General features: G+C 45.3%; 1 protein-coding gene across 1 annotated transcript in view; it reads left to right on the top strand.

The window, feature by feature from the left end:
• RFX3 (regulatory factor X3) overlaps window positions 1-20031 on the top strand; it is a 288648-nt gene that overhangs the window by 111930 nt on the left and 156687 nt on the right. Inside the window, exon 2 of the mRNA XM_015426016.1 lies at window positions 10723-10847. Within this exon, the coding sequence (XP_015281502.1) occupies window positions 10731-10847 (117 nt within the window). The 5' untranslated portion in view covers window positions 10723-10730. The remainder of the gene's footprint in view (window positions 1-10722; window positions 10848-20031) is intronic.

Genomic DNA, 20031 nt, shown 5'->3' with positions numbered 1-20031 from the left:
TGGAGTGAAGTCCAATCAGCTTCCATATGCAAAAGACCTTGAAACGCTGGGCGGGACTGCACAAAGCAGCCAGCCAACCCAGCCAGCGTCTTCTGGCTGACAGTTCAAGCCTCCAAACACTGTTGGTATGCATTGGAACGTTGGGCCCCACTACGGCTTTATATATAAGGACAGATAGGTTTGTGGGGGGAGGGTTAGTTGCCAGGAAGAGCCGTTTAGAATCAAGATGCCTAAGCAACAGGAATAAATACAGCTAAGATTGGAATAACATGTTAGGTAAGACATGTAAATAGCAGTAAATTGGGATACAGATAATAAAGGCGTTAACAGCAGATGTGACAACCTGCAAGATCAACAAAGTCTGATTTCCTGGTATAAGTGAGAACTGAGTGACTTAGCATGTGTAGTGAGATAAGAAGCTGATATCTCCATTAAGTCCTGCAATTCAGTGATGACATTTTTATCATCTGGACACTTGGTAAAGAAGCCCTGGATGTATTCCACCAGGCATTCAATGACTTTCACCCCACCATCAACCTGACAATGAACCAATCTATGCAAGAAATATATTTCTGAACACTACTGTAAAAATACACAATGGATGCATGGACACCACCCTGTACCTTATACTTACAGCTATTTACATGTCTTGCCTAATGTGTTATTCCAATCTTAACTGTATTTATTGCTCAGTTATTTAGGCATCTTGACTCTAATTGGCTCTTCCTGGCAACTACCCCCCTACCTATGTGTAATATTTGAGGAAACCTGTTTCAAATATGAATCTGAATTAGTGTACATACTAAGTCTCGCAGTTCTTGCTTGTACCCAGAATTGAACTTTATTTGTCTCGCAGGTTACTGGACTTAGACCTCATTCCCACACAGGCCCATAGCTACATCGAGATCCCTGGGGGGCTCAGACTTACTCCTAAGGCCTCCCGACTTCCCATCCAGTTCAGTCCCCTCCGACTACCCATTTTTATTTTATTTTAGGCGTGCTTCCCTCCTTTCCTCTCCTGCCGCTGCCCGCCCTCTTTCTCCGGCCGCACAAATTGTCTCACCGAGTAGGGCCACCGAGTGTGGTTGTGTCCCTCGCCTGCATGTGAGAGGGAGCACACTTCCCTTCCCAGCCAAGGGCTCTGCTTGCAGCTGATTGGCCCCTCTGCTGGTCTATTGCTGCCCGCCAAGGACTTGGCCGGTCTTGTGGCCTGGGAGGAGTTGGAGTGCACTGAGCCTTCCCAGGAGGAAGTGAGGGGTGGATTGAGCAGCATGGTTGAGGCGGAGGCTCCCCGGGTGCTGGTCCACAGCGGCAGGGGCATGCTGAGCTCCCACTGCGTGCAAGCCTTCCGAGCCAAGGACTGGGTAAGGCAGCTGTGGCACCCGCCTGGGAGCTCAAGGAAGAAGAAGGCTTGTTCTGCAGCTGGGCTGGGGAGTCCTACTGCAAAGGGGCGTTGGGCCCCTGTGAGGTAGGTTAGGCTGAGAGTGTGTGACCAAAATCACCCAACAAGCTTCCAGGGCACGAGTGGGGATTTGAACCTGAATTTGAATGCCCCAGTTTATGGAGTGCCCCCTTAAAAATTTAAATGCCCCCCAAACCAAAAAATCCTGGCTACAGGCCTGTTCCCACGTCTGTTTGTTAACTCTTGTATTTCTATGCTAATTTACTGCCATTCACAGATTTTTCTTACATCCTATCTCAGCTATAATCATCCAGTACTCATGCGTCTTGACCCTAAATGGCCCTTCCTAACAACAACCTCCACCTCTTATAAGTAATAAAACTCCGTTGGTCTTAAAGGTGCCTCTGGACCCAAACTTTATTTTGTTCGTTGTTATTGCACAACCAAGAATTTTAAACATGAATCTTTTATTACTCCATGTTTTGTTACTTTAAGGATTGGAACAATGGAATTGTATGAAAATTTGGTATAACAAAAGGTGTAATGTTCCATCAAAGTTGTAAAGTTCTTCTGTTTAGGATTGTACAATTTACAGCACAATCCTAAACAGAAGTACACCCTTCAAAATTCATTGAAGTTCATGGATTTTAAAAGGTGTAACTCTGCTTAGGGTTGCACTGTTAGATATGCTTTGTAATGTAAACTTTAGGTGGAAATCCATTCAAGCCTGCTTAGCTCAGTTAATATTTGTGGAATAGTTCCACAGTGCTCATAAGGATTTTTATTGTTAGTCTTTACTGTTTATTAGCTTCCATTTGCTTTATAACTTAAGACAAGTGTATTTATACCAAGTTATTTGTAGTTAAAATTCTGATTTTTTGATTTTTTTAAAAGAAAAAGTCATTGTGTGAAATTCTAGCCATTCACTGTTCTAAGCTCTGCAATTATTTTCCCTTGCTTGTGTATAATTGGTGAAGTTGATTCACTTTTTAGTTAGAGATGTTTTCTATTTCTGTGGAGTAAAAAGAAATATTGGTGTACTTGAAGACTTTTATTTTCTGTATTGAATTAAGAACCAGTAACATGGTTCAGTGTAGATATTAAAGTACATGTAGTGTAACAAGACTTTCTAGACTCTAGTGTTTAGAATAGCAAATTAGTTGCTGATGAAAGTACTTGCTAAAAATAGTTACTATTGATGGCATATTTGCACTGTGTGATTTGCTACGTAATTGATGGATCAGATTGTTAAACCATTCATTCTGGTATGTAAGGCACAGAAGACTGAAGGATCCCTACTGTGCATCTTGAGTGTATTAAAGAACCCTGAACAAGTTTTGCAAAGAACATTGGGGGAGAGAGAAAATTTGTAATAAAACATGTGTTCTAAACACTATTGCTTAAATTGAAGAAATGCTAATCTTGTCACAATCAGCAGCTGGGTTACAGCAATATTCTTTCCCTCTCCTAGGGGTTAATTAGTCTTCTTTCAAAATGCAGACTATTTATCTGTAGATTCACATGATTCAGCTAGGGCTGCTTGTACAAAGCAGACCCGTTAACAGGCGGGTGTGTCCAACTGCTTAATTAGCCAGAACAAAAGGTCCTTTGTCAAACAAGCATCTGTTGCTGGTGACACACCTGACAGTCACATTAGGCAAGGATGGCTAGACTGAAGTTGGGCATGTCTTTCCTGTGGTCATATACAGTTCGTTTACATATGGGCAGCATTATTATAAAACAGTAGGGGTTTATTTAGTTGTTCAAAATAGATTAATGTGACTGTCTTTGTTGTGTTGATAAGCAAATATCACTTGAAAAGAGCACTGTAAAAGAACTGTAATAACAATTACTTTGAAGCCTGGCAGCAGCAGCAATTGCTGTGTGAAACAAGCACATGAAAAGTGTTGAATATGTCACATTATTTCTGATTTCTGTGGTGTACTTCTGTGCAGAACACCTTATAGTCATTTTCTCCAAACAGCTCTGTATTGCCATTTCACAGATGGGCACCTAGGCATGAAAGTTGCTGATTTGTTCATAACCATCTATTATATTTATGGTTGAGTGGGAATTTGAATCCACATTTAAATACAACATGCTGACTTTTGTATATATGCCTTTTGCTTATTCGTATTAAATCTTGAGCCTTTGTATAATTTGTACAATTTGAACACCTGAAGACTATATCTGAAACATCAGATGTTGGAAGTTTATCTGTGACACATAAGTAGTTATGTAGTGTTATCTCAAGGTGTGCCCTTATGAAAAGCCAGCCATCATACACTGCACTGTTACAAATGCCTTAAATATTTGGTCATATTGTTCTGTATAGTGCTTATTTATAGCGAAGTTTAAAATTGAATCCCTAAAAACTGCAATAATCTTTTCTTATATAGTTGTCAAGCTGCATTAGAAGGAAACATGCTTGTTTTATACGACAAGAACAAAATTTGGATCACTATTTTAATGGAAAATTCTTGTTTATGTATGGCACTGATAATTTTACCTTTGTTGCTGTAAATTGTGGCTTGGGGCATAGAATATACTTCAGCATATTAAGATTGGTTCAAAGAACATCTCACTCAGCCTTGTCTTTAATTTCCATTCAGTAGAAAACCAGACTGCTTCCCTTAATCTTTATATGAATTTCATGTTCTGTCAGTGGAGATGAGCTGGTGGAATCAATATTGGTAAATGTGGAAGGAAAAACTCATTTGGTAATAGCATGTGATTGTTACAGTGAACAGTACTTGTAGTTTTTGTACTTTTTAAATATAACATAGAAGTATGTTTTCAGGATTGCCATGTTACAATATTTACCCAAGGAGAAGAGATTGGATTTATACTCCGCCCTTCACTACCCGAAGGAGTCTCAGAGTGGCTTACGATCTCCTTTCCCTTCCCCTCCCTACAACAGACACCCTGTGAGGTAGGTGGGGCTGAGAGAGCTCTTTCGAGAACTCCTCTTTCGAGAACAGCTCTGAAAGAAGTTGTGACTCACCCAAGGTCATACCAGCAGCTGCATGTGGAGGAGTGGGGAATCAAACCCAGTTCTCCCAGATTGGAGTCCGCGCTCCTCACCGCTATACCAAACTGGCTCTAAGAAAATCATGCTTAGCCTTTAATTCCATTTGCCAGAGATCACAGCATGATGCATAGATCTGACAGTTTCAACTGTAATGGGTAGTGATGTGGGTTTTCTGCAATTTGAATTGGAAACATTTCTAATGCCCTTAAATAGATTGTGATCTGATTTAGCATATTTATTTGACTTCAGTTTAGTTAACAAAAAATTGTGGTACCATGATAACTTTACGTGCTACGTACCGTATATATTCAAACTTCTTTTCCCTGATAGCGAAAAGTAGTTAAATATTTGATTATGGAAAATATTTAATAAAGTGCATAATATGGCATGTGAGTATATTTTGCATATATAGAAACTAATAGTAATGTTAACTGAAAACTACTAATTTGAAACTGCACATTTTTATTGGATTTCCATTAAACAGGTTTCTATGAAACCAAGATGGCTGGCATTGGCATTTTTCCTTACATAATAAAATATCTTTGAGATAACATCCTTATATTTTTCGTGGTTTCTGTGCATCATGCCTCTGGGATATAGTACACCTGTGCTGATCCCGATCGGTATAACGGAAAGCAAAAGGGATTTTTGTACCCACTCCTCAGTCATGTGCCGGGCTCCACTGCGCATGATTAGGGAGAGGGCACGAGGATCCCGCCAGTTCTCTTCTGACTGCCGTGCTGGTAGGACCTCTACGCCTCGGTCGGTAAAGTTTGTTGGCATTAGGCCTTCTTTTCTTCTTACCTCGATTAGTTAGTTAAGGAAAGTTATTTAGTTAGTTTTTCAGTTTGGATTATCTCCACCTCCACAGAGACACTCTCTCCCCCTCTGACCTATGGCTGCGAGGTGGGGTTTCTTTAAACGGTGCTGGACTTGTGGCAGAAAAATTGCCCCCTTGGACGGACACTCTCTTTGTCTCCTGTGCCTCTGGGAATCACACCGTGTTGACTCTTGCTCCTACTGTTCCTAGTTCTCCAAGCAGACCAGGAAGAATCGGGCAGCAAGACTCCGTGTGGCGCTAATGGAAGCAGTGCTGTCTCCAATGGCGTGTTCGTCTCAAGACACGTCCAGGCATGTTTCCATGTCAATGCCTGCATTGGAATTGGCAGCCGCTCTGTCTTCAACATTGGCCCCAATCGATGCCGAAAAATCGGTGCCCAAGCGCCCGATTCAGGTGCAACAGTCCGAAGCCCATATCCCTTTCAAGATCCGGAAGGAGATCCGGAAGGAGGGCAAGGACATTAGACTCAGCAAGCATAAGAAGCACAAGACAGGCTCTCTTGATAAAGCATCGAGTCCTCACCGAATTGAGACTGACACTCAGTCTAGAGCCTCTTCGCTTGCCTCATTGAGTCGAGGACAATCACAAGGTGCACTTCGGTCGCCTTCGTTTCGCCCCAGCCAATCCATCGACTCCAATCAGGAGCTGGATTTGACTCAGATACCGCAATCTCCTGGTATCGAGAGCCTTCATCAGGAACGAGGGACCCATCCCGTCGTCCCCTCACCACCCTTTGGGCCCGACGATCGAGACCGATCTCTGATGCCACTCCAGCTCCGATCATGGGATCAGCACCAGTGGCAATATTTATACAAGGCTTATCCCTTCCCGGGATCGATGCCATGGCTTCCCCCACGCCCCCCTGTCGAGTGGGATCACCAATCCGCATCCTCACGGATTTCCCAGTACCGAGACCCTTCCTCGGCATCAAAATTCGTTAAACCTCTGCAATTGAGACCGATCGCTAAAGGTTCCAGCCTCCAGTTGTCGGTGTTGAAACACTTCCCGGAACCGACGGAGCTATTGCCTTCGATGACGATCCTCCAGTCATCGTTCTCTGAACCTTTGGACCACTCCAGCTCTTCTGATTCCCAATCGGGCGAGGAGAAGTCCACACCCACCATTGCAACCATCCCCACTGCAACAGGTCGAGGATGATCTACCCATTTCCCCATCAGAGGATGTCAAATCTTATAGGGACTTTGTCAAACGTATGGCTGATAAATTGGCTTTGTCCACCACCCAGCCACCACTGATTGTCACGGACTCCATCTTCGACACTGACCAGATGGGGACACCTCAGCATTGGTCGCCCTCCCCATGACCTCAGTCCTTCTAAAAACAGCCAAGGATCCCGGGTCTCATCCTTCTGCTGTCCTGGTTTCCAATAAAAGACTGGACCATATGTACAAGATCCAGGAGTCGGGAGCTGAATTCCTCTTCACCCATCTGAAGCTGAATTTGTTAGTCGTGACCTCTTTGGCTAATGGCAAGAGCAGCCAACTCTACCCCTTCAGATAGAGAAGGAAGGAGGCTTGGACGCTTCCGGAAGAAAGTTTTACACCACAGGAGCTATGGGGATTAAGGCTGCTAATTATGCTGCCTGCATGGGGCGCTATCAGTTTGCCCTATGGGAACAAATGTCAGAACTTCTCTCTACTCTCCTGAATGACAGCAGTCATCAGGGTAAACAGATCCAGAAGAAAGGTATGCTTCTGGCTAAGCACCAACTTAATGTCTCCAAACACTTGCTGGACTCCGCAGCTAAGACCCTCACGTCGTCAGTTGCTTTACGTCAACATGCATGGCTATGCTCTTCGGCCTTACAGCCAGATGCCAAAACCATAGTTGAAGATCTTCCCTTTGAAGGTGACGATCTCTTCAGCTCCACCACAGACACTGTGCTTCAAGAGCTGGACAAGAGCATCAAGACATCTCGTAGTCTGGGTGTCTCACCTACCACTACTCTCGTTACTTCACGGTACCGAAAAAGGACGGAGCTGTTCTGGACTCTATCGTATGCAAAGCCTCCCTCTCTCCGCAGAGAGTGAAAGACATTGTCGATCTAGTGAATCGCTTATGTGATACAGGAACGGCCACTGTAAAGCAAGTCCAGCGGCTACCACCAATGTTATTGTCTGTGCCAGACTATGCATGCGACCATTGCAGCTGTGGTTTGTCAGGAGGTTCCACCCACAGTATCATCCCCAATCCCTCCATCTAGTCATCCCACAGCCTGTCCTGCACTCCCTACTCTGGTGGACAGACCCTGCGAATCTCCTAGCAGGAGCTCCGTTCCACCCTCCCAAGACTACGCTCACGTTAACCACAGACGTGTCCCTTTGGGGATGGGGTGCACATCTCAAGGGTCTTTGTGTCGGGCTTGTTGGGAAGCCCAAGTAGCCCACCACCACATCAATTTCCTAGAACTGTTGGCAGTGCAGTACGCACTCAGGTCCTTTTGACACCTTGTGGCTCGGCAGGTAGTCACTGTCCTCACGGACAACACCACGACCCTCTGTTATATCAACAGACAGGGAGGCACGGTATCCCGGGGACTATTAAACTGTGCTACACATTAGCAAATAGGTCACTTCCGGGGTTGCTAAGGGCACATTCCACCCGGGCAGTGGCCACATTCACAGCCTTCCTGCGAGGTGCATCACTTGAAGATATCTGCAATGCAGCGACCTGGGCCACTCCTCACATGTTTGATGTGCGCATTCACCAGTATTCAGCAGTGTTGCAGGTAGCACAGGATTAGGACCTCGGCTCCCTCCTCCAGGTAGGCGTGTACTGCTTGCTAGTCTCCCAGAGGTGTGATGCATAGAGACCATGAAGAAGATAAACAGATTGCTTACCTTTAACTGATGATCTTCGAGTGGTCATCTGTGCATTCACACCACCCGCCCTCCTTCCCCTCTGCTTTCAGTCCTGTCCTTTCCTTGGAGACTAAGGTCAGTGGTCAGAAGGAACTGGCGAGATCCTCGTGCCCTCCCCTTAGTCATGCGCCCCTTAGTCATGCGCAGTGGAGCTCAGCATGCCCCCTTAGTCATGCGCAGTGGAGCCCAGCATGCGACTGGGGAGTGGGCGCGAAAATCCCTTTTGCTTTCCATTATACTGATTGGGGTCAGTGCAGGTGCACTATATCCCAGAGGTGTGAATGCACAGATGACCACTCGAAGATCATCAGTTACAGGTAAGCAATCTGTTTTTCTTTCCTCACTGTGGGCCCATTCCTTATCACTGTAATGTTGTCCTAGTTGCCCAGCTGTCTGGTGTTATATTAAAGGAACTACCTTTCCTGTCTTCCACTCCCTTTCTTTTCTGTTCCCATTCCTATCTAATATGGTTCACTTTGGGTATACTGTAAGCCCATGTATGGGATATGTCATCTTTAAATTGGTGTTCAGCACCCAGATCATATAGCTTTAAAAATTACAGTAGGTGCATGTATAGTCACAGACTTAACAATAAAATTCTCAAAAACTTCCCTACTGCACTGTCATGATGTGGCCCCATGACTCCTCACCAAATCAGTGAAATGTAGCAACCACTGGTACTGCTTCAACCTCATTGGAGCAGTTGCAGCAATTTAGGCAAAGGACAGAATTCCATAGGCTTTCTGTTTATCATCTGGTCTCATCAGTCATAGTTAAGTTGCTTGTTGTTGCATAGTGGTTGACCTGATTACTGTCTGTTCATCTAGCATGCTTGAGATTTAAGAGGACGGGGGGGGGGCATCAGTGTGGCATCCTGTGGTACTGAATGCTGAGTTAGAGACTGGGCCCCCTTAGAGTGTTTGAGATTGTTCTTTTTAAAGACAGCACAAAATAGTTGTCTTTATTTTTTCACCTGAATTTTGATATATTTTGAAATGTTTTATGAGAAAGCTTTTGAAAGTAACTGCCACTTTTGACATAACCATCTGCAGCAGTTTCCATTCGCTAACAAATTTCCAAATCATCTTTGTACCTTTCAGAAAGATAACATTTCATAAATTAAAGTGTCATCTAAAACTCTTTTATTGATGAGCTTGAAAGATTTTTTTTCTATTGTGTATATTTGAAAAAAGAAACTGAAGAAGTATGTCATTTATTTGTACCTCTTTCTGCATTAACTTACGAGTTTCTTTCTATAAGTAATGATTTCAAGTACATGTACTGCTCCATTGGGGGGGGGGAGTAGCATTGTAATGCTTTTTTCTAGGACCCGCCAAACTGTCCACTTTGTGAAACTTCATTTGGTCCTAACAGAAGGTATTATATGCTGTTGTGTTTGATTTTTTTTTTCTTTCAGCAAGTTTATATTTGCTATAGCATGTTTATAGAAGATTAAAAACTCTGGGTTTATACTAGGCCAAATCCAGTACCAATAGCATGACTTCAAACGTGCTTAATGAGGAATTAGTCTTGATGCCAAGGATTGGGGCAGGCAATTGCTTTTTCTTCTTTATTTTTTTTTTAAAAAAATCAGTGGTAATGCCAAAAGAAGGGTAGTACAGAAAGAGAAGTAAGGAATACTAATATGTAGATATGCAGAGTACAAATATTTTGGTTTCAGGCCAGGCTGTGGTTTTAGTTCACGACCTCTATCTGAATGTAAACAAAGGTTTACACTTCTCTCTTTATAGGCTTGGTCAGGCTCTTTGCTTCTCTCAGCAATGCCTGTTGCCTGTTCCCTCTTTAAAAGGAACTGAAAACAGTTACAGCCTGTGCAAGGGCTTTTTCTGTAGCAACCTCAATTCTTTAGAATGGGCTGCCATGTGAAGTTCAAAGTGCTTCATGTTAGCTCTTTTTAAGGAGAGCCTGCAAAGCAAAGCACTTTCATAGACCTTTTCATAGATTTTAGATATTTGAAGCTCTCACAATATGTTTCAGGCAATTTTTTTATGGCATTTGTATTTAATCCTGTTGAAAATGACTGTGAGCCAGAAGGCAGTAATAAACATCTTTACTAAATTAATATATAGACATTGTGGAATATAGCAAGAGATGGGAGACAGCAAATACAGAGGTGCCAAACCAGTTTGGCGTAGTGGTTAAGAGTGGCAGACTCTAATCTGGAGAAACGGGTTTGATTCCTCACTTCTTCCCATGCAGCCAGCTGGGTGACCTTGGGTCAGTCACACTTCTCTTAGAGCTGTTCTGTCAAGCACAGTTCTCTCACTCAGCCCCACCTACCTCACAGGGTGTCTGTTGTGGGGAGGGGAAGGGAAGGAGATTGTAAGCCACTCTGAGACTCTCAGTGAAAGGCAGGGTATAAACCCAACTCTTTTCCTTCTGTTATTTTTTATAAATGAGAAAATGAACAGTAAAGTAGGGTGACATGGCCAAAATGTTGTGCTATATGAAAAATGTGAAGAACAGAATTCTGAAAAGTTAATATTAGTACAAGTGACCAGAGATGTTAAAATACACCTGACTTGCAAATTTTACATTTATACAGAAGCCGCAATGCAGACGTCAGAGACTGGGTCAGACACAGGTTCAACAGTGACTTTACAGACTTCTGTAGCTGGTCAAGCAGCCGTGCCCACGCAAGTGGTACAGCAGTTACCAGTGCAGCAACAGGTAGGTCATTGTTCATTTTGAATATAACAAAGTTTCCCTCCCTCATTCTGTATTTTGAAATGAAGCCCTTTTACATGACATACACAAAGAGTTCAGTTTCTTTAAATTTGTACAGACTAAAATAGCTGTATAAAACATCTTTAAAAATTATTTAGTTAGCAGTTATCCACCTCATGCTTTATTCTTTCAAGTTGCTTTCCAGCTTTAGCCTTTGACCTGTAAAGCCTTTGGGACTTAACGACTTCCTACTCCCATAATAACCTGCCCAACTATTACAGTCATCTCCAGGAGCCTTTGACAGCAGAGGCTAGATGGATGATAATCCAAGAAAGGGACATCTTGGATATAGCACCAAAACTGTAGAATTCTCTCCCCAGGAAGATTTAGCTGTACTCCTCTAACACTGTCTTCTGCCAGGGAGCAAAGTCTTCTTAGTTTCATTTGGTCTTCTCTTACTGACCTTTCTTCCTCTGTATATTTTTGGTTTTTTATATAAATGCAGGGCTATTTTTGGGCTGGAACGCCCTGGAACGGCATTCCAGCTGGCTTCCGAGCCTGCCCCACCCCTCTCCGTCCCGCCCCTCCCTGCCCCCAGCAGAAGAAAAAGCAGCAGCAAGCATGCAGAGCACATGCACTTGCTGCTGCTCTGTTGCCGCCGCTCTCCTGCGCGTCCCCTCCTCAAGGACTCTTCCTCAGGCAAGAAAACTGTCGGGGGAGGCATGCAGGTGGGCGGGCAGGCAGGTGGTGGGTACTCTTCTGGGGCAGAACCATTAACAGAAGCGAGTGGGAGGGAAGGCCTTGGCTCCATCCTTGCAGGGCAGGCCATCACCGTCGAGGGAGGTGAGTGGGTGGTGGGTGGGAAGGCCTCGGCTCCTTCCTCCCTCCTTGCAGCGCAGGCCGATGCTGTCAAGAGAGGTGAGCGGGTGGTGGGGGGGAAGGCCCTGGCTCCCTCCTCACTCCTTGTGGTGCGGCCCAGCGGCCGTCGCCGTCGGAGGAGGTGAGCGTGTGGTGGGTGGGAAGGCCGCAGCTCCCTCCGGCTGGGCCACGCCATTGAAGGAAAAGAGTGGGTGGTGGGAAGGCCTTAGCTCCCTCGTCCCTCTTCCATCCTCACAGTGCGGGCTGGAGCCGTCGAGAGAGGCGAGCGAGTGGTGGGTGGGAAGGCCCCGGCTCCCTCACGGTGCAGCCCGGCAGCCGGTGCCATCAGAGGAGGGTGGGGAAGGCCCTGGCTCCCTCCTCCCTCCTCGCAGCGTGGGCTGGTGGCTGGCGCTGTCGACATAGGCAAGCGAGTGGTGGGTAGGAAGGCCCCAGCTCCCTTCTCCCTCCTTGTGGTGCGGCCCGGTGGCTGGCACCGTTGAAGGAGGTCAGTGGGTGGTAAATAGGAAGGCCTCGGCTCTCTCTTCCCTCCTCCTTCCTCGCAGCATGGGCTGGCACCCGTCGAAGGAGGTGAGCGGGTGGTGGGTGGGAAGGCCCTGGCTCCCTCCTCCTTCTTTGCAGCACGGGCCAGTGGCCATCACCGTCGACGGAGGCAAGCGGGTGGTGGGTGGGAAGGCCTTGGCTCTTTCCTCCCTCCTTGCAGTGCAGGCTGGCGGCCAGCACCGTCAACATAGGTGAGCAAGTGGTGGGTAGGAAGGCCCCAGCTCCCTCCTTGCGGCGCAGCCCAGTGGCTGGTGCCGTCAAAGGAGGTGAGTGGGTGGTGGGTGGGAAAGTCCCGGCTCCCTCCTCCCTCTTTGCGGTGCGGCCCGGCGGCCGGCACTGTTGAAAAAAGCGAGTGGGTGGTGGGTGGGAAGGCCTCGGCTCCCTCCTCGCAGTGCGGGCCGGTGCTCTCGAGAGAGGCGAGTGAGTGGTGTGTGGGAAGGCCCCGGCTCCCTCCTTCCTCTTTGCAGTGTGGCCCGGTGGCCGGCACCATTGAAGAAGGTGAGCGGGTGGTGGGTGGGAAGGCCTCGGCTCCCTCCTCCCTCCTCGCAGTGCAGGCCGGTGCCGTCGAGAGAGGCGAGCGAATGGTGTGTGGGAAGGCCCCGCCTCCCTCCTCCCTCTTTGTGGCGTGGCCTGATAGCCATTGCCGTCAAAGAAGGCGAGCGGGTGGTGGGTGGGAAGGCCTCAGCTCAGCTCCGTCCTCCCTCGCAGCGCGGGCTGGTGCCATCGAGAGAGGCGAGCGAGTGGTATATAGGAAGGTCCCAGCTCCCTCCTCCCTTCTTGTGGCGCAGTGCGGTGGCTGGTGCCGTCAAAAGAGGTGAGCGGGTGGTGGGAGTGATGGCCTCAGCTCCCTCCTGCCTACTCACAGCGTCAACAGAGATGAGCGGGTGGGGGTGGGGGGGGGAAGGCCCGGGGGAAAGACACATCATTTGTTTATTATCTACTTAATTGTTAAGAGGTATCCCAAAGACCCTGCTTGAGGTAGGTTTTAACTAAAACAGTAAGACAAAGTAATAAAACTGCAGCTCTTCCTAGTTGTAACCTTCATTTTGAAACTGCTGCTGGTATGTTTAGTGAGGGACTGCTTTTGGGGGGCTTTTTAAAAAATCTATAAATGTAAGAAAACCTATGGTGTGGGGTTTTGTGCATGCACATGAAAGCTTATACCCAGAATAAAACTTTGTTGGCCAACTTGGCCTTAAAGTTTTCGGTGGACTCAGACTTTGCTCTGTGTGCCATCTATTACAGAGTGGCAGTTAAATCAGACAATAAGTTGTTGTAACTTAATACCTAAAAGCTATCAGTTTAAACAGCAGTCTAATAGATACCAGAATCTGGTTAATATTCAGCATATGAGGATGGGAAAGGCTCCTGGAGTTGGTAGCCAACAGTTGTTTTCTCCTAGCCAGAAGTAAAATCTAATCTCACTACCATGCTAACAGTAACATAGTCCTAACTAGGGATGGTCATGAGCCAGGAAAATGCTATTCGGTTCGTGGTACACCCATGAACTGAACCACGAACCTATCATGGACAACAACCCGTTTGTATGAACCGAACCAGTTTGGGAAGTTTGTGATGTGCTAGAATGTGTCCGTCCCCTCCCGGCATGCTAGAGACACCAAACTCCCAGTGGATCTCCAGCTGACTCTACTCTGCCTGTCCTCCAAGCTTCGTAAGGATTGGATTTACAGTATTTGAATTATGAAAAAAAAACCAAAGGTATCCCCAGGAAAGTGCAGGTTCAGGAATGTACTGAACAGCCCCCTTGGTGTGTACTAGAGACTTCAAACTTGCAGCACATCTCCAGCTGACTCTCCTCCACCTGCCCTCCAAGCTTGGTGAGGATTGGATTTACGGGGTCTGAGTTAGGGCCTCCCCTAAAGAAGGTGCCCCCATACTCCATTGTTTCCAATAAAGAGGGGGAAACAGCCAAAGAAAGCGCAAGGGCAGGAGCCCAGCAGAACAGAAACAGAATCAAAGTCCCCGAGAATCTCTCCAGTAGAAACTGAAGGGGGGGCATTTTTGCCAACCCAGCAGAACCAGGGAAATGTACCCCAAGACCACCTGAAACCCAAACCAGTGTGCAATGACATGTGTAGATGTGGTAGCTCCAAGCCCTGAGACATACATAGGCATGGTGGTTCCAAGCCCTGGGAAGTAAGTAGACATGATGGCTCGAAAGCCCTGAGAAGTAGTTAAACGTGGTGGCTTGAAGCCCTGAGAAGAGAGTAGAGGTGGTGGGTCGAAAGCCTTGAGAAGTTGATTAGACATGGAGGTTTGAAGCCTTGAGAAGGAAGTAGATGTGGTGGCTAGAAAGCCTTGAGCCAACCCCTGACACCCAAATCCCAAAGCTTGCAATGACATATGTAGATGTGGTGGCTCCAAGCTCTGAGTCTTCCCTTGGCACCCAAACCCCAAGGTGTGCTATGATGTATGTATACATGGTGGCTGGAAGTCCTGAGAAGGAAGAAGACATGGTGGGTCAAAGCCCTGAGAAGGAAGTAGACGTGGTGGGTCAAAACCCTGAGATGGAAGTAGACGTGGTAGCTCGAAAGCTTTGAGTCCACCCCTGACCCCCAAATCCCAAAGCATGCAATGGTATATGTAAGCGTGGTGGCTCCAGCCCCTGACACCCAAACACACACCAGTGTGCAACGATATGGGTTGACGTGGTGGCTGGAAGCCCTGAGAAGGAAGTGGACATGGTGGGCGGCTCAAAAACCCTGAGATGGAAGTGGACGTGGTGGGTGGCTCAAAGGCTCTGAGACGGAAGTAGACATGGTGGGTTAAAGGCAGAAGCCGCAGGAGGAGGAGGAGGGATTTATACCCCACCCTTCACTACCCAAAGGTGTCTCAGAGTGGCTTACAAACTCCTTTCCCTTCCCCTCCCCACAACAGACACCCTGTGAGGTAGGTGGGGCTGAGAGAGCTCTTGACAGAAACTGTTTTTTTTCAAGAACAGCCCTTATCACAACTACAGCTTGCCCAAGGTCATCCAGCCAGGTGCAAGTGGAGGAGTGGGGAATCAAACCCGGTTCTCTCAGATTAGAGTCCACGCACTTAACCACTACACCATAGTGGAAGTAGATGTGGTGAATCAAAGCCCTGAGAAGGAAGTAGACATGGCGGGTCAAGGCCCTGAGATGGAAGTAGATGTGCTGGCTAGAAAGCCCTGAGAAGGAAGTTGACGTGGTGGCTTGAAAGCCCTGAGTCCACCTCTGATACCCAAACCCCAAAGTGTGCAATGATGTATGTAGATATGGTGAGTCAAACCCCTGAGACAGAAATAGATGTCGTGGCTTGAAAGCCATGAGAAGAAAGTTGTCATGTTGGCTCCAAAGCCCTTAGTCCATCCACCCTGGACACCCAACCCCCAAACCAGGGCTGAAACATGCAGCCAGTTCCTGAAAGAGAGATGGAAAGGCGGGCACCCCCAGACTTTTGATGGGGGCTCCCCAAAGTACTCCCACAGCAGCAGAGAGGGTGTAATGAATGTGAGTACTCAGCCGAGGCACTGACTACTCAGGGCGGAACCAGACAGGTTGAAAGCACTCCCCCCGATGGGTATTTTATATTCTGCACCTGGGTCCGAAGCACACCCATCCATTGTGGCTTTTCTTTGGAGAAGAGAAAATCATAAACCCTTTCTAATAAGTGTCAGGCTCTTAGGGAGGTTCTTTGGTTCAAAGCCAGGATTGAAGGCAACAGTTATTGGATGGCTAAATGAAAAACTGTATCTTATCAACTGGTGGTGTACAGTTCTTAGCCCGGTAATGGTGACCCACTAAGCTTTTTACCTTCGCTGAGTGCATCAAAATACAACTCCTTCTTCATGAAAAAGCAATGTTTCAACCTACGTTTAACCCACTATAATATATCATGTTCAGGGAAGCCTCGGATATGCTGACTATTAAAAGAATTGCTCTGTTATCAAGCTATCACTTTTTCTACAAATAGAGCACTTTAATAAAATCGGACGAGGCTCAGACATTCTGGCATTTCAGCCCTTACCCCACTCCCATCCACAGAAAAGACATATAACAGTATTTTCTCCCTTCTGTTTTTCTATCTCTCTCTCACTTATTTCTGGCTGAGGAGAGATGGGGTGGGGAGAAGTGGAAAGGGCTGTGAAAGGCATCAGCAGCATTAAACGAAGATGCTTTGGAGGTGAAGAAAAACCTTCACTGAAAATGAGAATAAAAATCAGTTGCAAGCCTAGAACTGTGAATCTCTTAAGGACAAAATACAGGAAATTACTTTGCCTTAAAAGACACTTACTAGGATGAAAAATATTTTTGTCGCTGGTGAATTGGTGAGTGCTTTTGTGGAACTTTGCTCTCTGTTCTTTCTGCCATATAATTCATAGGATATTCCCCTCATGCTGACTGTCTGACAGTATGGTTAAGACAACATACATAATCTCACCTCTCAGCTGTGGACATAACACATGACTATATAGCTCTGAGTCTTGAAAGGAGAAATTGTATATAGCACAGACCAGTGAAAAATTGAACTCCACTACATAGTGTGTGTGTAGGGGAGGGCCTTAGTCATCCTCCTGGCTAAAGAATTTAAGGCTGGAAAAGAAAGTTAAATATTCCTTAGCTATTAAATTGGTGTTGGCATAAAGGTGGCAGTACAGGGCTTTGTATCTTATTTTACTTACATTGTTTCACTACGTGCAGCATAAAGCATTTGCCAGTTAAAGTAATTACTATTTTTAGAGATAGATGTAGTCACCCAAAATAAGAATATCATATATCTTTATTTTTTACTTAGCTAAAAGTTTACAACAACAGATTGTGTTTTAAAGATCTGCCAGAGAATTAAAGGATTGTGGTATTTAATCCAAATTTGAGGTTTAAAACAGATTTATTTATTTGGCTGTCAAATTGTAGTGAACTAATGGCGACCCTGTAGGGTTTTCAAGGCACGAGATGGTCAGAGGTGGTTTGCCTTTGCCTTGCCTCTACATAGTGACCCTGTATTTCCTTGGTGGTCTGCCATCCAAATACTAATCAGGGCCAACCCTGTTTAGCTTCCAAGATCTGCTGACGTTGGGCTAGCCTGATCTATCCAGGTCAGGGCAAATTTCAAGGCACGAGATGGTCAGAGGTGGTTTGCCTTTGCCTCCTCTACATAGTGACCCTGTACTTCCTTGGTGGTCTGCCATCCAAATACTAACCAGGGCCAACCCTGTTTAGCTTCCAAGATCGGCTGACGTTGGGCTAGCCTGATCTATCCAGGTCAGGGCAAAGAGAATAATTGGACATATAGAAATCTCCGTGGTTTACATAAATGCTAAGTGCCAAGAATAACATTATGTGCACTATTTAGATGACTTTTAATGCGCTAGCCTGATCTATCCAGGTCAGGGCAAACAGAATAATTGGACATATAGAAATCTCAGTGGTTTACATAAATGCAAATATGTGCTAAGAATAACATTATGTGCACTGTTTAGATGACTTTTAATGTCAGCCTTTCAGATGAATAAATTATCTACTTACTTTTGTTCTGTGAGAAAAAAAGTTGATATTTAGTCTGCTTTATACAAAAGTGCTGCAATTTCAAATACATTTTCAAATTGCATATATAAACCTGAACAAATCCTAAATTTAATTTGGTTTCCTTCAGTTTTGTTTGAAGGCAATATTTTGTCTTGTTTTAATTCACTTTTGTTTGTTTTTTTGACAAACATCCTGTATCAACATGCTGTATAGATTAATGCTCCATTTGTTCCTTTAAGGCAGAAGATTTTATGCAAGCATGTAATTTGTTCCGGTGTCCTATTCTTCTCCAACTAACAATGAAAATAATGACTAATCAATAAAGTATGGTGTGTTTTTAAGGCCTTATTTCAGCTATCACATTTTGTTCTGCATCTCCCTCTCCTCCAACATACATACATCATTGAAAATGAGTGTAGAGGTTAAGAAGCCATCACACTTCAAATGGCAAGTTATATCACAATTGCGTTCACCAAATTTCAATCTGATAGTGCTTAAAGGAGATCACAATAGTGTATACTATGCTTGTCTTTGCTCCTTTGGAAAGAGGTAGGGGGGTCGTGCTAGGATTTGAACATGAAATGGTAGAACAGTGTCAAGATTGTGTACATTAATTTATATCTCAATAGTTACCAATAGTAGATGGGTAAGTGGCCCTTCCTGGCCTTATAAAATTATTATCCTGGAATTGCCTTTGCAAAGGAAATTTCAATAGCTTTGATTATTTATTTTGCAAAACTGCTAGCAGCCTATGTAACATCAGAGTGGATTATGAGCTGTAAAAGAATCTTGCCTTATTCAATGAGTAGATGACAATGTGGCAAATGAGCATCGGTGTGACTAAGTGCAATGTTATGTCATTTGGGCAAAATTTCCCAACTTTAAATATATGTTGATAGGATCTGGCATGTCAGTGACTGACCAGGAAAGAAATCTTGGGTTTGTCTTAGATAGCTAGATGAAAATGTACATTATGCATGGCAGTGATTAAAACAGACAAATTTTGGGTAGGAATTATTAGGAATGGGGTTGAAAACAAAATGGCTAGTAACAGGCAAGGTACCAGAAGGCTGAACATGTTCTGATTTTTTAAAAAGGTTAACCTGGGAAATTACAGACCAGTCAGCCTGACTTTCATAACTGGTAAAAGTCTGGAGTGGATTATTAAGTGGCTGGTCCAACAAAATACAAATAAATTAAAAATCTTACATTTAGGTGAAAGGTAAAGGTAAAGGTTCCCTTGCTCGAAAGCCAGTCAAATCCGACTCTAGGGTTGCAGTGCTCATCTCCGTTTCAAAGCCGAAGAGCCAGTGCTGTCTGAAGACATTTCCGTGGTCATGTGGCCGGCATGACTAAACAGCAAGGCGCACGAAATGCTGTTACCTTCCCACTGAAGTGATACCTATTTATCTACTTGCAATTTCTTGCTTTCGAACTGCTAGGTACAAAAAAATAAAAGGCACAGTTACAGAATGGGGAAGGCCAGTATGGCTGTAGTATATGCAAAAAACTTGTAGGTGCTTTACAGTGAAATCAGGGCACTGTTAGGTGACTGTAAGATGAATATGGACCAAAAGTGTGATGTGGCAAACATAATACAAACTTTGGCTGTATAAACAGTTAAAAGACGTACTAAATTCAAAGAGTAATTTGTAGAAATCGCTGCTATAAGATCTCTGGGTTCAGGTAAATACCTGAGGCAAGAGACAACAAGTGTAGTCAAAACATAGTCCCATGGTCAAAACACAGGTATTCAAAAGTCCAGGCATGAAAACTAGTAGGGCAAATCCATAGATCACAAGCCAAGTCACAGTCCAGAAGGTCAAACACAGCAAGGTCTAGAACAACACAAGGCCCAATGACCAGAACACAAGGGTTGTGGACAAGTTGCTTCCACACTCACTGTCTCCTGGCTGCTTTTATCAGGAAAACCCTGCTGAGTCATCCAGGGACAGGTGCAGCTCTTCAGCCTACTGAGTCATTCAGGGATAGGTGCAACTCATCAGTGACTGAGCAGCCTAAATGGCTGTCAGTCCTGATCATGTGGTGACTCAAGCTAGGCAGAGATTGACTGGTGCTGGGCTGCCAACTGTGCACTGTGGCACTGGTCATGTGCCTCCCAACAGGCCCACCTTCTCTGGCGACCCCAGAAGTGAGGCTTGCTGCTGCGGGGCTTCTGCTTTGGGTCCTTGGCTAAAGGACTGACGGCGTGGTATTTTGACTTCAGCCTGAGATTCCTCCTCTGCACCTGATGAAGT

Source organism: Gekko japonicus, unplaced genomic scaffold, assembly GCF_001447785.1.
Source record: "Gekko japonicus isolate JY-2015 unplaced genomic scaffold, Gekko_japonicus_V1.1 scaffold31, whole genome shotgun sequence".
NCBI classification, from domain to species: Eukaryota; Metazoa; Chordata; class Lepidosauria; order Squamata; family Gekkonidae; genus Gekko; species Gekko japonicus.
The sequence above is the reverse complement of the archived record's forward strand: the minus strand, read 5'-3'. Positions and strand labels throughout refer to the sequence as shown.